This window comes from Anomalospiza imberbis, chromosome 8, assembly GCF_031753505.1.
Source record: "Anomalospiza imberbis isolate Cuckoo-Finch-1a 21T00152 chromosome 8, ASM3175350v1, whole genome shotgun sequence".
Lineage (NCBI taxonomy): Eukaryota > Metazoa > Chordata > Aves > Passeriformes > Viduidae > Anomalospiza > Anomalospiza imberbis.
In genome coordinates this window covers 16,463,207-16,484,850 of record NC_089688.1, presented here as the reverse complement: position 1 = coordinate 16,484,850, position 21,644 = coordinate 16,463,207, and the positions used below count along the sequence as shown (strand labels likewise).

General features: G+C 44.0%; 1 protein-coding gene and 1 long non-coding RNA gene across 15 annotated transcripts in view; one reads left to right on the top strand and one right to left on the bottom strand.

Annotated features, from left to right (window-relative positions):
* LOC137478006 (uncharacterized) overlaps window positions 1-21,644 on the bottom strand; it is a 181,433-nt gene that overhangs the window by 40,865 nt on the left and 118,924 nt on the right. The window contains exon 3 of one of the 3 annotated variants that reach the window (XR_011001344.1): window positions 19,350-21,012. The exons of the other annotated variants lie outside the window; for them this stretch is intronic. This is a non-coding gene — a long non-coding RNA (uncharacterized lncRNA). Of the gene's footprint in view, window positions 1-19,349; window positions 21,013-21,644 lie in introns of those variants that run through there. 3 annotated transcript variants of the gene reach the window in all.
* PAX2 (paired box 2) overlaps window positions 1-21,644 on the top strand; it is a 99,745-nt gene that overhangs the window by 62,593 nt on the left and 15,508 nt on the right. For 6 of the 12 annotated variants that reach the window (XM_068197481.1, XM_068197484.1, XM_068197479.1 and 3 more), the window contains 3 exons: window positions 7,457-7,632; window positions 9,441-9,567; window positions 20,613-20,822. In XM_068197481.1, coding sequence (XP_068053582.1) covers window positions 7,457-7,632; window positions 9,441-9,567; window positions 20,613-20,822 — 513 coding nt within the window. Of the gene's footprint in view, window positions 1-7,456; window positions 7,633-9,440; window positions 9,568-20,612; window positions 20,825-21,644 lie in introns of those variants that run through there. The other 6 variants (XM_068197488.1, XM_068197485.1, XM_068197487.1 and 3 more) reach the window with 3 other exon arrangements.

Below are 21,644 nucleotides of genomic sequence, written 5' to 3'. Positions count from 1 at the left end.
CTGCTGCCCTGCAGCAGCAGCTGTACCCGAGGACACTGCACTAAAGGCAACGTTGTGGACACCACAACAGCATAAATCAGGATAACACTTCTGATAACTTTTAGGATGTATAAATCAGTATAACGACTGAATGCAAGAGACTTACAGCTTTACACTGACCAGAGGATCTGTCTCACTGGGTGAGACTGCCAACTGCTACTCTGTCAATGTAAACAAAGCCAGTGTACTGGATCCTAGAGGCAGCTGCAATTCTATTTGTCTAACAGACAAACCTAATAGCACTAGTAAGAGATACTGGACCTAGGAAACTACTGCCTAGGCCAAAACCCTTACCTGCACACCCACACATGCTGTAGTACATGTTGTACACACATCTGAGACAGCTGCCTGCATACTAACACCTGGGAAAACTTTTACTGGCATTTTCAGTAAGGCCGGATGTGCTGATTTTTACTATCCAACACAGACTTAGTTTCCCAGATGCTCTTCTCCAAATTTGCAATCATAAACTTAGATACAGTAGTAAATACATATGATTTTCATATGCATATACACACTCACTTCCTTAAATGCATTTTGCATGCTCCCATGATAATCCAAGACAGATCTGAGTGCACACTTCATTTCACATTTGCACACATAATTCATTACATTTACATTCTCATTGAGCACTGCCATTTTTGCTCATGTAAGCCCTGTATTCCAGCTTCACCGCCCGTCCCTGCTCCATCTAGGGTACTCAGTCATACACAACCCCTGTGTTCAAAGCACTGCTGTCAGGCACCAGCACACATCTCACTCTTCTCCGTCAGGCACACTCACTTCCCTGCATGAGCAGCCTTCCTTACTCACCAATTCCTCATGTGAGCTATACCCTCATTTCAAAACATGAAATCCATTGTTTCTGAGCCATTCTGCTTTAAGCCTGAGCATGTAAGAAAGAAACACACACAGTCTATGTGTTGCTGACACACTTAAACTACAGAGACAGTACTATCAATTAGCATACTGAAACTCAGGTTTGTGGATTCCCTTGAGGCAAATGGACACAGGAATCTGAACAACTGTGGAGTTCACAAAGGCTGCTGGTCTTCCCTGCGGTGATAATCCTCCAGTATTTATGTCCCACTATCCCTATTTCTGCGGTACTGTACATAACCTGAACATGTACTGCATCTTCTTTTACCATCGCAGCGTAGATCCCTGGTAACTTTCCTTCTCTATGCATTCCTGAACCTCGCCAGCCCCTTCCATGCTCCATCATCTCTATTCTGCACTCCCTTAGCATCCTTCCCATCTGAATCTGAGGTTCATCTTTCTCCCCATCAGTTACCACAATCAAAGCACTCAGAATTCTTGCAACACTACTACATGCTAAAACACAGAACTGACCCATCTGGAGATGACATCTTCTTTCACACTGTCTAAAAGACCACAGAAATTCTCCTGGAAGGAAATGTAACCCAAAATTTACAGCCTTCCTTTTCCAAACCTCTAACTAGTAGGACGAGAAAGTTACATAGGCAAAAAGATCACCAGATTAGGACTGCCAGTCCTTGTGCTTATCCCTACTGGAGGGAGTACAGTATTAGTTGAATAATTACTGAGGATGCAAACAGTGTCCCTAGAAACGTTGTGACAGCTAGACAGGATCAGCTTGTGTGGATCAGGAAATCAGTACCAGACAATCCTGGCCATCTGAAAATGTGTGACCCACTACCTCAGGACAAGGTCCTTGTCCTCGGTCTCTCTCTTGGGTGGGGGTCAGCTCAGACACAGATGCAGGAGGTCTGCTATTCCCAGCATGAGCTTGAAACCAGGGTTTGAAGGCCAGGTCTGCTAGTGCTGGGGTCCTTCGTGTTGCACTGAATGCAGCACGAGGGTCTGCGCAGGGCTGGCTGCCGTGAATGACAAGCACTGGCTATCGATCGCGTTCTGAACTCGGCCCAGCCGATAGAAGGTAATTAATGACTCCATTTGCCTCAGCACCGAGGAGAACAATTGAGTTTGAAACTGCAACAACTGGCAGTGTGGGGAAAAGCCCCCCGGGATGGACAGGAAAGCTGCCTGACAGGCTCAGGCTGCATGGGGACACAGGAACACATCAGAGGGGGAAAAAAGAGAAGAGAAACCGGAAAAAGGGAAAGAGCAGTCTTAACACAAAAGTGTGATTTGGGTAGGGGCAGCACATGTATCCACAAATGCTCAGGGAGTGGGAGAGGGCTGCTCTGAGTTGAGTACTCCAGCAGAGATGCTGCAGGCAGGCTGCAAGAGAGGACAGGGTCGCCTTGCTGGTGCAGAGGGACAGCATTGCAGCAGCCAGCTCAGCACCACTGCATCAGACAATTGTGCTTCCCTCGGAGCCTTTGACAATTAGATGGGTTCTGCTGTGTCACCTGGCTGGCAGTTCTCATGCCAGTCACATTCGCTTTTATTATGACTGTGATTTTTATTGGTAGAGCTGCCAGGGCCCAGCTGAGATCAGGGTCCCACGACACTACAGGCAGACACATCATAGGGATGGTAACAGCCCCTTCCCTAAAAGAGAGCAGTATGTCCATGTTTGTGTGGTAGCTACACAGCTTCTCATGACCTTCCTAAATGTTTCTGTGCCACAAACATGTCCCTATGTCAGCAATAATTCTGAGTTATTTGTTGAGATGGTCCTGTCCCACTCTGAACAAGAGTTCTGTCTGTCACTTGTAGCCAGGGAAGTAATGAATTTGTAATAATGCTACTTTGTGCTACTTGTACATTTTGGTGTCTTTGTGGCTTCCAGACCTGAGAATGTCTCTTTGTTTTGGAATTATTTAATGGGCATATTCCCTGTGTCAGATGTAGTTAAGGTTGTTCTGTTGTTCTTTGGCACAGCATTTCCTTGTTATCTGTCAGATACTTCTGTGACACCCATGGAGCATTTCCGTGTCTTGTGTTGAGAGTTTGCTCTGAACATTCACTGTGTGTACTCCCTGTCCCTCAGAGGAGAGATATTTCCTGTCACATGTGCAAGGCCTGATCACACTGACAGCAATGTGTGCCTTTGTGATGGACACAGTGATTGAGGCCATGGTTTGCCTCTCAAGCTGTTTGTTAAGATTCTTATGATTTAAAGACAGGTTTCCTTTGTCACTAAAAGGGAGCTGGGAAAGGTGTTGATGCTGCTTCCTATTGGGTACAGTTACCACAGTTACCCAGGTGGCATCCTCACACTCATCCTGCAGCTGAAGTCTTCCTTTACCCCTTTGAACAGGACCCCTTCCAATATCTGCTTTCTTGGAAAATACCTGCTCCTTAAGCTTTTTCTCCTAGCACTGTTCTTCATCAGCTGAAGTGACTGTTGCCCACCACGGTGCCATTCCTCCTGGGATCTGCTACTCTTTCCCAATTCAAGTTTTCCCTGTAAGCCCTTTCTCACTAGCACCCACAGCCCCCTGATGAACGCCGTCTCTTCTCCAAAGTCCTCTCTTTTTTTTTCTGTCACCTTTGTTCATACCCACATGGCTGTCAGCTCCCATACTTTGTGTATTACACTATTTGAAGCTTCTCCTGATAGTCCAGCTTACAAAGTCATATGCTTAGATGAGAATTGCAGCTTTGATCTAAAACCAGATATAAGTGTCTTCCCCTTGCAGTTTCAGGGAAAAAAATGAAAACACATCCTCTGTAGGTTTTGACACCAGAAGACAAACACAGGGGACTTGCAATCATTTAGTTTTGAAGAAAATAAAATGATCAGTGGCTGTGAATGTCTCAACTTTAGCAACACCAGATATACAGATCTGTCTTTCAGGATCACCTCTGTGGAACTTTCTCTGCTTCATAAATAAAATATATATGCACAATTCATATAATTGCTCTGTGAAGTTTGAGATTCATGTATGCTACCATTATTAAGCCAAATACTACTGCAAGCTGTTTAGACAAGATCTGCCTCGAGGTACCCTACAGGCCTCTGTCAAAAGTTTCTTTGCTTTTGCAGATTTTAAAGCATAGGCTAGGGCAGAGTGGCCCATCCCCCTCCTTCCTCCCTCTCCCCTCCAGGAATTTCCACCTAAACTAAAGCATCGTCTTTCTCCTTACAACTTTTGCATCCCTCTCTATCAATTTTCTTGCTTTGATCATTCTTACTTCTTATTTAACCCCATTCTTTACTCTTCTCTTTCCTTCATCCTTATCTTTCATTTCCCACAGACTGTAGAGATCCTCTCTCATCAGCTCGTCCATGGTTTCCCAAATACACATACACGTTTATGTGTGCACATGCACACGCACACACTCTGACATAAATAAATAAATAAATAGAAAGGTCAGTGAGCGGAGCAGCAATAACCCCTAAAACAGTACTATCAGAGGGACATGATTGATCAATTGAATTCCATAGCGGCTCAAAAATGTGGGATTAAGTAGTGTATTATACGCACAATGAGTTGAGGCATGATGTTCATTTCAAGTTCATTTCGCCAGCCCTCTGCCACCAGATCAGGCAATCAATAGGGGCAGCAGATATCATATATCACCTCTCTCTGTGCTAGGCAGAGAGCACCATAATCTCCCGCAAATTTAGAGTGACAGATTTGTCAAGATCTGAAGGGCCTCTGAATAAATGAAGGAAAAGAGACTCTTACAGCAACTCAGGAAAGCTGTGATTTCAGCTTCTTAACACAAAGGCATGGCCTGTGCACACGCAGGAGACACATGTGCACAGGGCTCTGAAGGCAGACAGAATTGCAAATATCTGTGCACGTGTGCACAAATCTATGTAACCACTCAGGGCAATTCACTAAGGGTAAAATCTAGTTTAATGACAATCAGTGAAAGTTTTACTGTACATCAGTCCACTAACACCAAACATGATGCGGAGTTTAAAGCTGCCATCCTTGAAAATCAGGTATGGCCAAAACCAGCAGCTACAGACAAATGCCTGGTCAGGTATGTACTGTTATGCAGAATCTAAAGAATAACAGAATAATTATCTACTGCAAAAATACCCATGTGTATTAGCATCATGGTGTGTACAATCACACACACTGACTGACACATGGAAAAATCCTCAAAGACAAACAGTTGCACACACTGCAGACAGGTTGAGGCTGATACAGAAACATTTTTTTTTTCCTGAGTCTGGACCCAGGAGTTCTGAGCTAGCTTTCTGTGGGGAAGACCAGAGTTCTAGTCCTCCTGAAATTCAGTGCTTGCAAAAACTGCCCAGACCATCTAAAACATAAAAACTGTACTGACCTACACAGTTTGCAGTCCACCAAGCCTGATCCTTGCTTTGTTTTCTTAGTCAAATCTGTCAAGAACTCCAGATTTCAGGAAATTGATAACTTTCTCTTGGGCAAACAAGCCTGGAGAGAGAACTCCAGGGATCAGTGCCAGTAAACAGCCTTGCTCTGGCTTGGGGTGGAAAAGAAAGAGAGAAGAGGCTGCTTGAGGGAAGGCGGCTGGCAGGGACAAATCAATATGTAATATTTTCTATGGTCTTGTGAGTGGTACTGTACTATGCTACTGTATATAATGTACTATTGATTATATCATATCGTATAATCACCTATAAACGGATATATCTCATAGCCAGAAGGCAGCAGGCTCAGTCATAACTCTGGGCCACCAGTTGGACATTAACTGTGCCAGGAAAATACCATCTTGGCACTATCCATGAGCTAAAAGAGGAAGCAGCAGAGTGGCATTGTTCTGGATGCTGCACAGTGGATGTCACTCCAAGCTCCTGGGAGCATCATGTGTCCATGAGCACCTCATGATTGCATGGAGGAAGGAAAAGGTCTATACAGAACCCTCGACCAATTTCTTGACAGACAGCAGGTTTCTGAGATTCACAGACTGGAGGCCATCAAGAAAGGCTTAAGTATGAGGCATATTAGTGAAAAACCAGAAAGATAAATACAGCACAAGAGGGAGAACCTGATCTTAAGTTAGTCAGGGTGATAAGGCAGCCAGACTTGTGTCTGATGAAGCACAGTAGGTAAGGATTCAGCATGGAGAATATGGAGGTATATCAGCATGGATGAAGGAGGGGATTATTATCAGGCACACCAAAGTTAGGCTGAGATGTGACAGCAGAAAGATACTCAGCACAGTTGAAGAAGATTATAATGAGAAGATTTGCCTCAGATGAGATGAGGGATTATGACAGAGGAAGATTCACTTCAGCTGGGACAGGAGGTTATAACAGACAGACTCACCTTGGATATGACAGATGCTAATAGCAGGAGACTCACTTGAGATAAAAAGGGGTTATAACAGAGAAAAATGCACCTCATTTGAGTTGGGGGATAACAGAGAAAAAGAAACCAAATGAAACCCAAACCCAGATAGGTGATCAGATGGTTTATCACAGGAAAAAAAAAATCACATTGGATGGGGCAGGGCATTTATAATGGACTCACAGCAGAGGGAATGAGTGGGCTGTAAGAGACGTGGAATGGCACAACAGAAAGAGAGACACCCTGGAGCATGGCAGGAGGCGCTGCTGTGAGAATGGACTGTGTTAGAGGGATGTTGTAGGGACAGAGATGCACTTCTAGAGAAGCTTCTACCAGAAGGCAGCTATATTCTTAGTAAGAACTATATTCTTAGTAATACCAGGAAGGCTGAATCCCACTGAACAGGTGGGAATGTTGTAATTCCCACCTAGGTTTTGTAATACAATAATTCATTTTGGATAAGAAGGGAGACTGGCAAAGACAAAGATTCATCTCATTTTGGAGGGAGTTTTATAACAGAGATATGGGTCACAATAAATCACAAGCTATACATAGGTGAATGGAACAGAAACCAACATATGTTGGATGGGACAGCTGCCCCATAGGGAGAGATTTGTCTCTGGTGAAACATGGAGTCAGAAACCAGATTTCCCTCTTATCTAAGGGGGATGAAAGGCTCATCTAGGATATGATCAGATGAAATTATAAGAGTGATAGCTGCTCAAAGGACTGGGGAGCTACAACAGAGACTGGCTCCCCTCCAAACTGTAAGAGAGCCTTTTTTCCCAGTGCAGGCTCCCTCAGTCCTCTCCAGTACAGCCCATCCTCAGCACTCTTGTTTCTCTGTGAACTGCCTCTCCAGTGGTCTTCTAGCGATGCTAATCGCTGTGCTTTGCTCCCATTTTATGCTCAGCAGTGGAGATTTGGCAATTTTTAACACTGAAAATCAGCGGAACCGAAACTCATCTCTGAGCTAAGCGCCATTCTCCACAGCCTCACTCATCCTGGGCAGAAGAATCCCACAGAACCCACTGGAGCAGCCTGGCCACTCCATCAGAGAGGAAGGGGCTCCTCTTGGACCCCTGCAGCCTCTTCTTCCCTCAGGAGTGGCACAGCTACCTGGGTGGAGGCACAGAGCATCCCTCTTTCCTGCTCTGTCCTTGTCCTGCATCTGTTACCTGTCCAAGCCAGGGTGGTGCTAACTCCCTGTTTTCTCTGTCTGTGCCCTGCAGATGTATCCGAGGGCTCAGTTCCCAATGGAGATTCCCAGAGCAGCGTGGACAGTTTGCGGAAGCACCTTCGTGGCGACACTTTCACCCAGCAGCAGCTGGAAGCTTTAGATCGAGTTTTTGAGCGTCCTTCTTACCCTGACGTCTTTCAAACATCAGAGCACATCAAATCTGAGCAGGTGAGGGCCTGGCCTGGTAATGGGAACCCACAGGCACTGAGAGGATGATGTCAGGGAGATTCCCTCACCAAAATCCCTCTCCATCCCTTATACTGACACCGACCCGTTATTGCACATACCTTTTACAGCCCTGTCTAGTTGTATCACTGTGCTTATACACAAGCTTCACCTCCTCTGGTAAACTTGCCATATACATGCACACTGTGCTCTCCCTATGTCGCCATGACCACTTTTCCCTCTGCACACACACCTGTCTGTACCTTGCCATGAACATGCCTACCCCTCCATCCATGTCCACTGGCAGACGGCGCTGCATAGAAACTCCTGCACCCTGAGATCACACTGGTGACCAGCGAGCCACAGGGTTGGGTTTTAATGGATTATTTTCCTTCATAGCCCAAAGCTGAGACTTAACTCCTAGCTCCAACATAGTTTTCCACACTTCTGCAGCTCTGCCCACCTTTTCTTTACTCCCCCGCTCTCCCAGCCTTTTATCCCAAAAGCTGTTTGTCTTAATAAAATGAAAATCAAAAGTCTTTTTAAACCGCCCCAAGCCATAAACCAACAAAGGAAGAGAAGGAGAGGCTGGCTGTGGACTCCCTTCATCCCAGAGTCCCTGGGTTTATTACAATGAATAACCTTTATTTACTTTCATTAGACTATTAAGCACCAGCACAGTCATTTTTCCCCCTGAAACTCTGAGCAGGGCCCATAAAGCAAATCCAAAGCCTAATTGAGTTCATTTTAATTTCTCTCCGATCACAGCGAATTACTCTGGTGATAAATCAGGGGGCAGGCTCACCCCCAGTAGAAGGCCTAATTTGCAGCTAATTACAAAACTGATTTCTACAGGAAGATCAATACAAGAAGGAATTGGAAATGACTAGGCAGTCCTAGCCAAGCAGGGACAGGGGCGGGGAGGGGGCAGCATGCGTGGAACCTGCTGGAGGAGGGGAAGATGTGGGGAGGGGGCTGGGGAAGTGCATGGAAAAAAACGGAGGAGAAAGAGCAGAAAATCAGTTTTAATTTAACGTAATATTAATCAGAGCAACTTTTCCTGCTGTTTTGTAGCCTTCCTGGTTTCTCCAGCTCCCGCGTCTGGTCTGGAGGCTGCCACAATAAAAAGGCAATTACCAGAGCCTTTCGGACAGGACACCCTTTCAGATTCAATGGCTCTCCCCCTCCCACCCTTCTGTTAGCCATGTGGCTCCCCCCTCCCCAATTTCATACCCCAATGCACAGAGTGACAGAGGCAGGGGAGGAGGCTTCTTTGTTTTTAAAAAGCTAGGACAGAGGTAACAGTGGAGGGCAGACAGGCAACCCAGGCAGAGACCCTGGCGACAGTGGGCCAACTCTGGCCGCTTCCTACAGCCTGCCTGTCCTAGTCATGTCATTGCAGTCCTACGCCCCAGCTGTCCTTGTCACCAGGGCAAACATCTCCCATCTCTACTCAGCCAAGAGGAGGGGATGTGGATTTCCTCTTTCTTTTCCTGTGGGCTGGCACAGACAGCCATCCCCATCCCCACAGCAACGAATGAGGGCTCAGCCACACCACAGATAGCAGGCCAGATCCCTCACCTCTCTTCCCCTTCACAGCATCAAGCAGGCAGGTGGGATAGTTCATCCTAGAATACCCCCTCCTCGTCCCCCTCAACCCTCTTGTCACTTTATCTTCTCCATTTCCTCCTCCTCCTCCTCTTCCATCTGTGCAAGGGTTTGCATCTCTCCTCTTCCTCCCCCCCATCTGTACACCCTTCCCTTTCTCCCATCGCATCAATAGCGAGCTGTCTTTCTCCTCTCTTCCCCAGGGTAATGAGTACTCCCTCCCAGCTCTGACCCCTGGTCTCGATGAAGTCAAATCAAGTCTATCCACCTCTGCTAACCCAGACCTGGGGACAAATGTGTCAGGACCCCAGACGTACCCTGTGGTGACCGGTAAGCTGCCTGACCAAACAGCAGAACCAAGCTTTTTATTTATTTCCCTCATCACCATTAGCTTCTGCTTTTTCTGCTAATGCAAAATACCCCTCTGTGGCAAACAAGGAAAGAGACAGAAAGACTGAGGGGAAAATAAGGGTTCAATAGAAGTTTGAATTTCAGTGTTGGCAGTTTTGGGTACACTTAGATGGGTTCAGGTGTGATTCAAAGATAGGCAAACCCAGATGTGAATCACGAACTTGTGTGTCCAGATGGGGCTTAAGGTTGGGATGGTGGTGAAGGACAAACATGTCCAAATATGCGCTGTGATTTTTTTCCTTTGTATCTGAGAACAACAGGGTCATGGCTTAAAATCTCCACTTGGTTTTGTCTTGGAGAAATAATAGTTTTATTCAGCCCTGTCACTTGGAAAGGGCATTTGCAAATTAAAACCTCAGATCTGCTAAAATGCCACTGCTAAACTCCCTCCTCCTTAGGTCCATGAGTCTCTTAGGAAAGCCGTCAAAAAAAATTTGTTCACAGCCTTTCCTCATGTGTGGGCATATCAAACTCAGGTGTGTCTGGGAGAGTAGAAACTGTGAGCAAGCATATGAAACCAGACAAATCGGGATGCAGAGAAATAGGAGCCCATCCCAGTAGCAGATGCTTCACTGAAACTTCCTTTTTACTGGTGGCACATACAGAACCTGAGTGGCACAGGTTGGCCTGGGGCCATGGGTCACTCCCACACTGTCCTGATACTGGTGTAGGCTGCCTGTCCTGTGTGTGTCTAGAGCCGTAAGGAAGTATTCTGGTGCCACAGCCCTTCTTCTGGAGGCCTTGGTTGCCATCAGTGGCTGCTCACACAGCTACAGAGTTGCATATCTCCTCCTGGGTAACTAAAGTGGCTGCAAGGCTCAAGTGACTTGCCCCTGTTTGGTATATCCCCCTTTCTCGACAACTTTTGTAGCCCCTCTAGAAACCTCATGGCAGAAGTTGAGAATCAACTCATGACAAAGAGGTTTAAGTCCTGTTAGCAAGGGAAGAAGCTTCTTGTCCCTTGACCAAAAAGTTGTCCTCTGATGGCACAGAATCAAGAGCATTGGAGTATATATCTCAATTTCTTCTTGCAGAAGCCCCAGCTAATAACCCCTGATGTCAGGGCAGGTCATGGCTGAGGCAGGCAGTCATTGCTTGTTCAGCAAACACTGAGCAAAGACATATTGTTGCATGCAACTTTTGGCAACCAAGAAGTTGGGGGCCAGGAAGGATTTGTAAGAGTTAACGCAAACACAGAGGTCATCCAGTGTGTCTGCAAAATCACATGGGAGATGAGCTATATTATTCAGGAAATGTCTAGAAAGTATGACATCCAAGACCTTTTTCATGGCATTTACAGCTAACAGGCTTGATTCAGAATCCTTGAAGCCATGTAGTTTCTTAGCCAACCAGAAAAAATGGTTTAGCTGTGGCAAAAGTGTTCTAACTTTCTTTGTATTTGCAAAACTCAGCTGTTGTTCATCTACTGTTTGGCAGATCGACATCTCTTACAGGAAATATCTTCTTGTCTTTGAGGGGCAAAGCCAGTAGGAGAGCAAGGCAAATCCCCACAGCTAAATGTAAAGGTGATGTGTCTACAATCAGAGTTTAAGGGTCAAAGAGGCCATGAAAATAATTCTTTTTAGTCCTTTTGCCTAAGTGAAGATGGTGCATTCTAGCTTGTCGATGTGAGAGGAGGCACCCTGAAGGCTGGGACACTACACAAGCCTTGAACATGACTCTCACAAGGGCACAGCAGGAGACAGATTTGGTCTCACAGAATAGATTATAGGCTGAGGAACAAAATTTTCTTCATGTCCCTCCCAGCCTGTGCTACCCCTACTCTGTTCCCTGCCACACTCCCAGCTCAGCTTGAGAACATCCCCATCTGATCCATCTGGATCCAAGAGTGAGAAAAGTTCATTTCAGACCCAGCTTGACATTCCCAGGTGGCAACTTAGCACTAACATCTCAATCTGTATGCGACATTTCAATCAGTGCAGAGTAACAAAAGCAGAACTATTAGCACTGGGAGCCGTTCACTGGTGGTAATGATGGAGAAACTCAGAAACTGGAAATGAAAAGGGGAAGAAAAAGCCCCTCAACACCCTGAAAGGCATCAGGGGAAGAGGGGTGGAGAATTTTTTCTGTACACTTAGGCCAGGATCCAATGTTTGGATTAATGGTGCCATTACCCAAGAAAGGACTTCAGATAATGCTCATTCTTAAAATGTTTTTGCTGGCAATTAAATGGTTGCAGTTATTGATCTTCATTGATCTGATGTTCTCAATTTGCATAATCTATTAAAGATGAATGATTCATGATATGTTTGCTATGGGGCTGGGCAATGCTTTCAGGAAGGACCAGAGATGTAAGGAACTCAGTCCTGCCTCCTGAACTACCCCAGCTAGGAAATTAAGGAAGAGGCATGCAGATTTCTTTGGTATCACCCAGGTCCTCCTCCCAGGAAGGGATACTGGAGTAATAGTGAGTATTGAATTGCTGGCTGCCTCTTTTGCTGCTATGGTATCATCCTTGAAATGCCTCACAAAATGCCCAGGGCAGTCTGTGAATTCAGGTGATACCTGACACAAATGTCAAACAAACCTACCCATTCAGGGTACAAATTCTGTGTGGAGTCACTTCACAATGTGAGATTTAGAACTTCAGTCTACAAGCAAGTCTCCCCAGCTTAGTCTTCCCAGACAGAAAAAAGCATCGCTAGGTCTTTCCAAACCATAGCTGTATGATACCAGATCATACAGTCTTCAGAAACTCTTCCTTTCTGAAGACTTAAGTCCTTCTCTCTGGCTCATGACCTAGCTGTCCTCAGCAAGCTCTTTCAGCTCACACCATTCTGAGACTACACCCCTCCAAAAGCCATCAAACCCTCAACAATACGTAGCTACCTAATGTCATGAAATGTAGTGAGATAGTTAAGGAATGGTGTTGCTGAAGTCCCTTTATCTGTCTGGGAGCTTCTTGGAACTGAAGAGCTGGAAATGCTGCAAAACAGGCAGCAACCTCTTCAATGTGCCAGAAGGCCTTTCCCAAAGTCTTGGGCACCTATTCAAAGACACAGCTTAGCCTTGCCTAGTACTGCCAATATCAAACACTCCCTTTCAGACAATTCTACTAACACATCTTAGATGGCTCACTTATTACTCAAATCTCTGAAAGCCAGTAAACAAACATTTTTTACTATGGAGCAGACAGGTCATCCTTATTTCTCCCTATTAAGTATGTGCAAGGAATGTCCATGAATGAGTTGTCACTTAGTGACTTGCTGGACACAAGGCCAGGAAACGCATCCTGCTGTCCTCCTTACAGAACAGACAATGCAGAAATTTTCAACTGCCTTGTGAAGATTCAGAGAGAGAAAAAAGTTCATGGATTTTACTTTCCTCCAGACCTCCCCTCTCTGGCATACAATCAGGTTTTCTTTCACTTTATTTTTTTAAATTCATATATGAATGTATGCAAAAAAATTGGAATTACTGAAAAAAAAGGATACTTGCTATACCTGACAGACATAAAGTAGTATTCAAACAGAATCTGATTTTCAGGAAAGCTGTGATGCTAATCATGGGGAAATGACTGGCTAGATAGTTGGAAAGATTTTCTGAAATGCTAAACAATCCTTTGAGAACTTTAGCCTCCTGCAAGGTGAAAAGATACTATTTCCTTCGTTTCAGATTAGCAAGTGCAACGAAGAGAATTTTGTTCAGTTCAATAACCTGGTGATTTAAAATGAAGAAACAATCTCAGATGTGAAAAAGCAGGAACATTTGTTTTCCTCAAATTAAGTGAATTAGAGTTGGTACGAAAGGATGAAATCTATTAGTTTTAGCATAGGGTTCTTAAACCAATCCAAATTCCTCCTTATAGCTATGCTTTCCTCCAGTTAACAAATATTTTTTAAATGCAAAACCTGCTTAGAAAAGCTTGCTTTTTCTGTTCTAATATATTTAGGAAGTCAGGGAACTTATGGTAATTTTATTTAATTAGCATGAATAATTACAAATACTGTTTTTAATTTAATTCTAATTTCCATCTAAATATAACTTGACACAGATAACAAGTAAAAAGTTAATAATCTAATAAAACAATAATATGGACTCATCGTTCACTATTTTGCCATGTAATAATATGTGAAGACAAATTATATTAAAAAACATAATTGCTTAAATAAATGTGCACATAATGCAGTTCATCTACTTAGCAAAAACTGAAATAACTATGTTTAGGGTGAATTTTGTACTTGTCAAAATATTTGTTACCTCCCATAAAATTCAAGTTTCTAGAAAACAGTCTCACAGTGGAAATGTAAAACAAGTTGATCCAGCCTGCTGTTTTAAATCATGACTGAAATTGACCATTACATTCAGTTGTACTTATAATGTTACAGTGAGAGGGAAGTATTTCCTTCCCCTTTCCCTTGTTTGTTCTGGTGAAAAATTCCTGTCTTACTCCAGTCTATTTTACCCTCTGATACCAGCCAGCAACAGCCCTGGCCAGGGCTTGACTCATCTGACTTAAAAAAACCTGCTTAGCAAACTGCTGCAGCCACCAGCAGTCAAACAGCCTCTTGGGCACAGCTCTGGGTGCTCCAATGCCCTGAAAATGGAATATGATAATCATTCATGCATCTGCTACAAGGTTGTTACTATCCTGCCTCACTAAAATGAAGATAGTATTTTCTGTAAGCAAGCCTCTCATATTTAAAATGAGGAACTGGCAAAAGCAGAAGTCCACAGGACCTCCAAGTTTAATTGACCGTTTCCTCTCTTTAAGAAGAGATAATATCTTCTTATCTAGTCAAAGTCTTTTTTTTGTAAAAGCAAAAGGTGTTAGTATTCTTCTCTGGGACCAAATGGCTGAGAGTGATAGATGGTCAGATGAATGATCCCTGAAACAGACAGGAATGGGGGTGGAGAGGAAGGAATCACATAAACTATTTGCATGCATTCAGTGGAATTTTCACTGACAGTAACTTTATGATGCTGAAGAAAGCAGCTGGTGGGCTTTAAAGGCATATTCAACTGAAGAACACAGAAATGGATGGGCCTAAAAGAAATAATATCTTTGCTTTCCTTAAATTAGCATTTAAGTGGACAATAGCAGTGAGTGAAAATAATGTCATATAATGACAATAGCAGTGAATTGGCATTCCCAGTCCAATTTTCTTGAGCAAGAGGACAGTATTGCAGGCTGCCACACTCTATGCTGCTGGACAAAAGGGGACATTTTTTAGAGAAAATAATTGTATTATATTGTCTTTCCAGCAATTCAAGTTTTGCCTTTTCTTCTGAGGTTAAATGAAGGATCCAACGAGTACAATTTTGATAAAAATTCTTACAATGTAGACATTCCAATGTAGCAAAGACTGTGCTTTATACCTGACTTAAGCAGACATTAATAACTTTTGGTATCCATCAGCTGTACTGGATTTAATCAGGCCCACTTTTTGTACAACCAAAATTGCCCACTGCAGTCTTTTAGAGAAATTGAGAGCTTAGAGTAATCTTTGTCCCATCTTTTTAAGTTTACGACTGCTGTGGGCTACCAAGGAAGATCTATCCTCTCTTTTGATCAGTAAAATACCATTATGGTGAAAACTTGGAGTTACCTATAATGAGGACTGCATGAAAAACTAACAGATTTTGCATTGCCCAGTATCTATTTCAAAAGCATCTTGTTTAAGAGGTAACAGTCAAGTCGCAAAACAACAAGGAATAAGCACATGCTACTTTTCAAGACAGGCAGAACTTGCCAAATCCAATGGGCTGGGACTCAAGAAAGGGAACAATATCAACTCCACTGAACTTCTCTGTTTGTCAAGTGTACAAGTTGCATGCACATCTTTCTCCCCTCCACCCAGGACTTCAAAGCATATCTTCCTTCTTCAGCTCCATCTTTAAACAAATGTACTGAGAGCCACATGAAATAGACTCAAGTAGAGTTCCCAAGTGATTAATCAGTATTGAAGTAGCTTCAAAGAGTAAGTCATTATCACAGGTCTACTGGAAGCTCCATGCTTTACTTTATATGAAGGGTGCAAAATTTTCTCTTCAAAGAAATATACAGAGTTAGCAGGTCAGTTTACTTGGAAAGCAGCAGGTGATCAGATCAGATATAAAATCTAGATTTATAACATTCAGTTTAATGAAAAAAATACAGAAAATACATTACAAGATTTGACGTGGGATGTGATGTCACAACAGCTTTGACTCTTAGGGGAAAGCAGCCCAAGGTTGTTTCTTTAAACACGTACTCAACTATGCTAAGGGCTAAGAACATGGATGAATGTGTGCAGAAACAGAAAAAAACCTGAACACACAAGGTTCACTCTCCAGTCAGTAGGAAGACAAGTAAGGTATGACAAGAAGCAGGTTAATCTTAGCACACCTGTAAGTTCTTCTAGCAAAGGTCTGTTATGATCAGAGAAGAGAAAAAACATAGGACAACATTCATTTTATGTGAAACTTGCAAAATGCTCTCGCAACAGAAAATCTAGGAAACTAAGAATAGAAAAAGTGGTTCTTCTGATATGACAGTAAGCAAAAGCAAACAATATGCTGTGTGAGTCCTGTCTGGTCTTTTGTATGGCTTTTGGAATTAGAGGCAAGATCACCACAAGGGAGAAAGTGATTTAACTTCACTGCCTATAGTGTAAACTCACCAGTCCATGAGTTCTGAGGACCCAGTCCCATTCTGTTTACCACAATAAAACTTTTCTAAGGAATAGAGAACACAAATACAGAAAAAGATGTTTCAGAGGTGGGTGCAAGGATAGAATTCAAAACACCTGAGATAAGATTCAGCTTTGGCACAGGGTTCCTACACTAGCTTGAATATTCTTCTCTGGGCTCAGTTCCTCACAGATAAAATAGTGATCCCTAAGCAATGCTGTAAGGATATATGTTGTAAAGGGTGGGGCACTGGGGCCATACAAATATTTGATAGAGACCTCAGGAAAAGACAAAGAACAGGAAACATTGTCAAGATGGTAAGCAGGGTTGAGTGGGTGAGTAAAAGCCATCCTTCATGCATGGATGTGCCGACTTGGTATTTGTGTACTATAAAGAAAAGGAGCACTGGATGCAGATAGCTCATCCTCCAGGAAACCAGCAATGAAAAACAAGCAGCTTATGTAGTCCTACAACCAACACCTGCCCTGGTTCCCTGCCCATCAGCAGGAGAGAGCATGATAAAAGCTGAGATGAGTCTCCATAGGAACCCAAAGTTGTGAATCTTCCTCTCACTCCCTTTTGAAGGGACAAAATCCCTTCATTCACAGTGGGAATTTAGCCTAGAGATCACCAGTTCTTGCTCTCCGCCAAAATAACAGAGGAGAGGGTTAGAATGGAAGAAAAACAACTATAACTTAGAAAATACAGTCAGAAAGAGAGGAGTAGGTGATTCACAAAATGCTGTCCTCTGCTATATTTCCAGTTATATCCCCACCCTGCCGATTTTCAAGTTTCTCCCCCCATGACAGTGGGTGATATTTTTTTTTTTTTGATGCCTATAAACAAGGATATTGTTCACCTTTTAGAAGAACAAAGGAGACTTAGGCAGGAATAGATTTCTGCTGATTTGGAAAGGGATTGCAAACTCATTCCACTCCCCTCCCATTTGATTACAGGTTGGTGTTCCAGCCTTAGGAGAAAGATAGACCTTGGGATTCGCTGAAGGAGCCTTACTAAGGAACACTCCCAACAAAACATAGAAAAGCCAAAAATTGCACTGCTCCATAGCTTGCTGGCAGTAGTGGGACTTGGGATAGGCAGGGGCAAGTTCTCCATCACAAATGTGAAAGAATTGGAGAATGGAGAAAATCAAAATTGAAAACATAAAAGATGCAGCTGAAGTTTGAGGTGGTTAAAATGAAAAATGAGACTGTGCCATTCACAGGTGGATAGATAGATCAATCAATTGATTTCGTATACAGTGACACGCTTTGGAGCTATAATTCACTGCTGGGGCAATTATTCCAGCATAGCAGTGGCAGGAGTTATACCAGAGACAGAATTCAGGTGCTTTTAGTCAGTGGAGAGTTGGACAACAAAGAGTAAAAAATGGTAAATGCCATCCATCAGTAAAGATACATGGGACATAAATTATGTCTGTGCAGCTGCAGAGTGTAGAGGGAAAGATAGACAGATAAATAGACACATATAAGTCTGAGTTTTGGTTGTGCAATCATTTGCTGTCTGACCTTATCCTTGCCTCCTTTCCACTATTCTTAGAGAGGAGTGTTTAGCATTATTGTGTTCAAGTCTCTTTGCCATGTTACTGTTGACTTCTTTATCCCCCCACACACTGTGTAAGTGGTGATGCCTCTGGAAGGTGCAAGGAATTTTTCTTCATAAGCCTTGATGTGTTCAAGAGAGGGCTGGGCTCATCTCCACTGTGAGTCTGACAGGGGTTTTAACAGCCTCACAACATTGGGACAAATAGCTCCTGGTCCCTTAACCCTTCCCAGCTTTGCAAGGCAAGGCCTAGCACTGTTGTTCCCATTGCAAGGGCTTTACACAGTCTTTCAGGCTGAAATCCTCTCTGTGGTGGCTGGGCAGAGCGGAAATCCAGGGGCTGGATCAGATTGGCCTAATGCTACAGCAGCTTAAGCGGTCTGTTTTACCAGAGATTATGGTTTCACTTACACAGAGCGCCTGAAAAATGCTGCGGTTTAGGAAGGATTATAGCTGAAAATTCCATGCTTTAAAAGAGAAATAAAGCAGGGGAGGGACTAGGAAACCCAACGTGCCTGGGGGCTGTGCAAACAGGATTAACCCCCTGCCCAAAGCACTTCTTGCTTCTGCCCACCCCCGCTTCCATGTCCACCTTATTCTCTGCCCTTTCCTCCTCAGCAGCTCCCCACACCTGCTGTCTCTTGTATAATAGAGTTGAATTAGGAGTATGGAAAATGCCCAGGACTGAAGTGTCCCCAGTTTATTTATGTATCACTGTCAAATTACTTCCTTAAAAAATATCACTTCACTCGCAGCCTGTGAAAGCCCAGGGAACTTTGGGGCCTCAACCTGCAGATAGGTCTATTCATCCAAATTATCTTGTATCAACATTATTTGGATAAAGTCTTCAAGCACACCCAAAATGCTGGTAGTGACTCTGCCTGTTTGGTCTGAAAGTAAATCTGTGCATTCCTTGCCATCTGATGACAGAGGATGCAGGAATAAAATAGCTTGGGGGGGTTCTCGGTCTACAGAGAGTGGCTCTGGCACATGAAAGCTCACTAGTGGGGCATTAGGACAGTGTATGGTTGTAAAAGGCAGAAGCTGGGTGCTGATGTGCTGCCTACTCTGGGGACTTTATTAACTGTAAAACAAAATCCAGATACCCCAACTTCCATTCCCTATATCCTCCACAAAAGGTCTTTGCCAAACAGAGCTTCATAGCAAAAAGGGAAAAGAAATGGCAATCCTCACTTAGCATACCAGTGACTTCACTTAATGAACTAAATGAAGAGGAAATGTACCCCTCTTGGCCAGGACTGATCCTTCCCAATTAATTGAAACACGAGCACATGTCTTTGCTGCAAAAGAGTCTTGGTGATGAGAGACCTTTGCTGGCCACCCATGTGGGAAGTACTTGGAGTAGAACACAGATGGCAAACTGTCATTTTTGCCAAGTAGCAAATCTTTAAGAAAAAAATATCTCAGGGTAAACAGCATTCTCAGAGAGAAATTGCCCAGCCCTTTATTGTTTAGGTGAGCACTACAGCCTCACAACAAGGTACCTAAAGTTAATTAAGCCAGTTCTACATTAATGAAGTCAGATTTATGACCTAATTATATGTTGCATTTCTATTTATCTGTATAAATCAAAACCACCAGAACTAACTTATTTCATAGGCCACTGGCAATAGTTGCCATCACAGCAGAGAGATGGCTTTCATTTATTGGCTTGAATTTGTTTACCTGAGGATGGACAGTTTGCTAGATAATTTGGATTGGATCTGATCACATCATCCATGCTTTGCTTTCAGGTGTCCAAATACAGTACTCTATTACTGCTGACCCAACAGCAATGGTTTTTCTGGAGTACCCCTGCTTTAGGTCACAGAGATCTCTGATTCCCAAACATCCTACTTGGCAGCCAAGTTAGGTACAGTGGCAAAGCTCAATCTATTATGCCTGTGAAAATGTGCACATCAGAAATGGAGGCCCAATGCAAACAACAAGTCCCCCACATTTCCTCTCTTCCATTATGTCTCTCTGTCAAGGTACCTATCTGGCAAAAATACACTCTGGGAACAGAGTCAGCCCTGACTGTTTTTATAGTTAAATCTCAAAAATGTGCCACTGTGAACAAGATCTATTGGTTGATTCATCTGTCTATCCACCTACTAATTGCACAGTCACATTTGTATTTTAACCTCAAACTCCAGCTATATCATTTTTGTCAAGCTCTTATGAAATTTGGGTAGAGCAGCTTTGGCCATTACACCCAGCAACCTGTTTAATAGATGCATAGAGCAAGGCTATTCTCCTGAGGAAGGTTACCTTGGATTTGAAGAGAAAAAGTGGTGCAATTCCTTGGGCCAAACTGTGTAAGTGTAGCATCTTCATATGCCCTTGGCCAGCAAGAAAAACAGCAGGAAAGGGAGCACAACAGCTTCAGAGCATTCTTCTTCCCAATCCTATGCTTGTTCCTGTCCTCCCTCTCCTGCATGTTCCCTACCTCACCTCTCTTCTTGCCTCCCATTCATCCCCTCTGCCACTGCACTCCATTCCCCTCATCTCCTGCTGCTCTGTAGAGGCATCCCTGTAGCCTGAGCCTAGCCCCCAGGCACATTTACTGCTGTTGTCTCAGCACTGGCTCCTCTGATCTACTCCTAGCCTTTTTATTTTTATTTTTGTTTTAAAATTAATTTCCCTGTAGATTTTAACCACTCCATTTTCATTTACCCATTTTGTTCTTCCTCTCCTCCCTTCCCCACCCTCCTCTTCCTTCCCCTGTTCCCTTTGTCTGTCTGTGTCCATCCCTTACCCTACCACAGAAAACCTCTCCTCTCCCCTCAGTATAAAGCAAGAGCCTCATGGAGCCTCTCTCACCCCTTTCACCCCCACCACGCCGGTCGGCTCTGGGCAGGCTGATCTTCAGCCCTTCCACATGGCCCTTTCAGACGATGCGTCCACGCCTTGCTACAGTGCCTTCCTTCATCATGGTGCCCACTTTGGGCAGTCCAGCAGCCAGCCTCTGATAGCAGGTAACCGGCCTTGGCCACAAACTGAGCGGGGATGCTGTAGGCAAGGGGTTCAGTTTCGTCTGATGGGGAGGCAAGTAAATGCTGCAAGCTCTTTGAGTGCAAGTGGGAACCAGAGCAACCATGTTCCAGGTCTGCATCTGCAGCATATGTTCTCAGCTCCATGAAGAATCAAAAAGCTTTCATGCCCGTCCTTCATTTTTAGAATAAAATGTGAAAAGAAGCTGTAACTACCTAGAAGTGACTGGGCATCCCAGTTGGATTGGGTTTGGGACTTAGTATAGAAACACGCATACAGCAAAATCCTGCGTTGACTCAGTAGCCATAGTGTCCCCGAGCACTGCAGGCACAGAATACAGTGTGCTAGCCTAAGGTAGATGACAGCAGTGTAAAGATCCCAGCCAGCTCAAGGCCTGCCTGGGTTGTTCAGCATGGGTTGCAGCTACTAAGTCAGACACAGGCAGTTGGTGAGCACTGCCATAGCTAGCTGTGAGCAGTATTTGAGTCACCTGGTTTGGGAGTGTCAGTGTGAGCTGGTGCCTTTACACAGCAGACCAAGCAGTTAAGAAACCCAGCATCATGTCTGAATGTCAAGGGCAGGAAGGATGTGTAAAAGACTGTTTTACAGCCAAAGGAATACAGAGCTGAAGTAGGTGGCCTTTAAGGGAAGAGCAGAAGTGAAGAAATAGGTTGCAGAAGATGGCAGCATTTATGAGCAGCAGGCAGGAGGGAAAGATGAGGACGAAGGTCAAGCTTCAGGTAGGTACTAAGGGAAATTCCTGAGCAAGGTGACAGAAGCAACATTGCTGCAGAATCTCAGGGGTG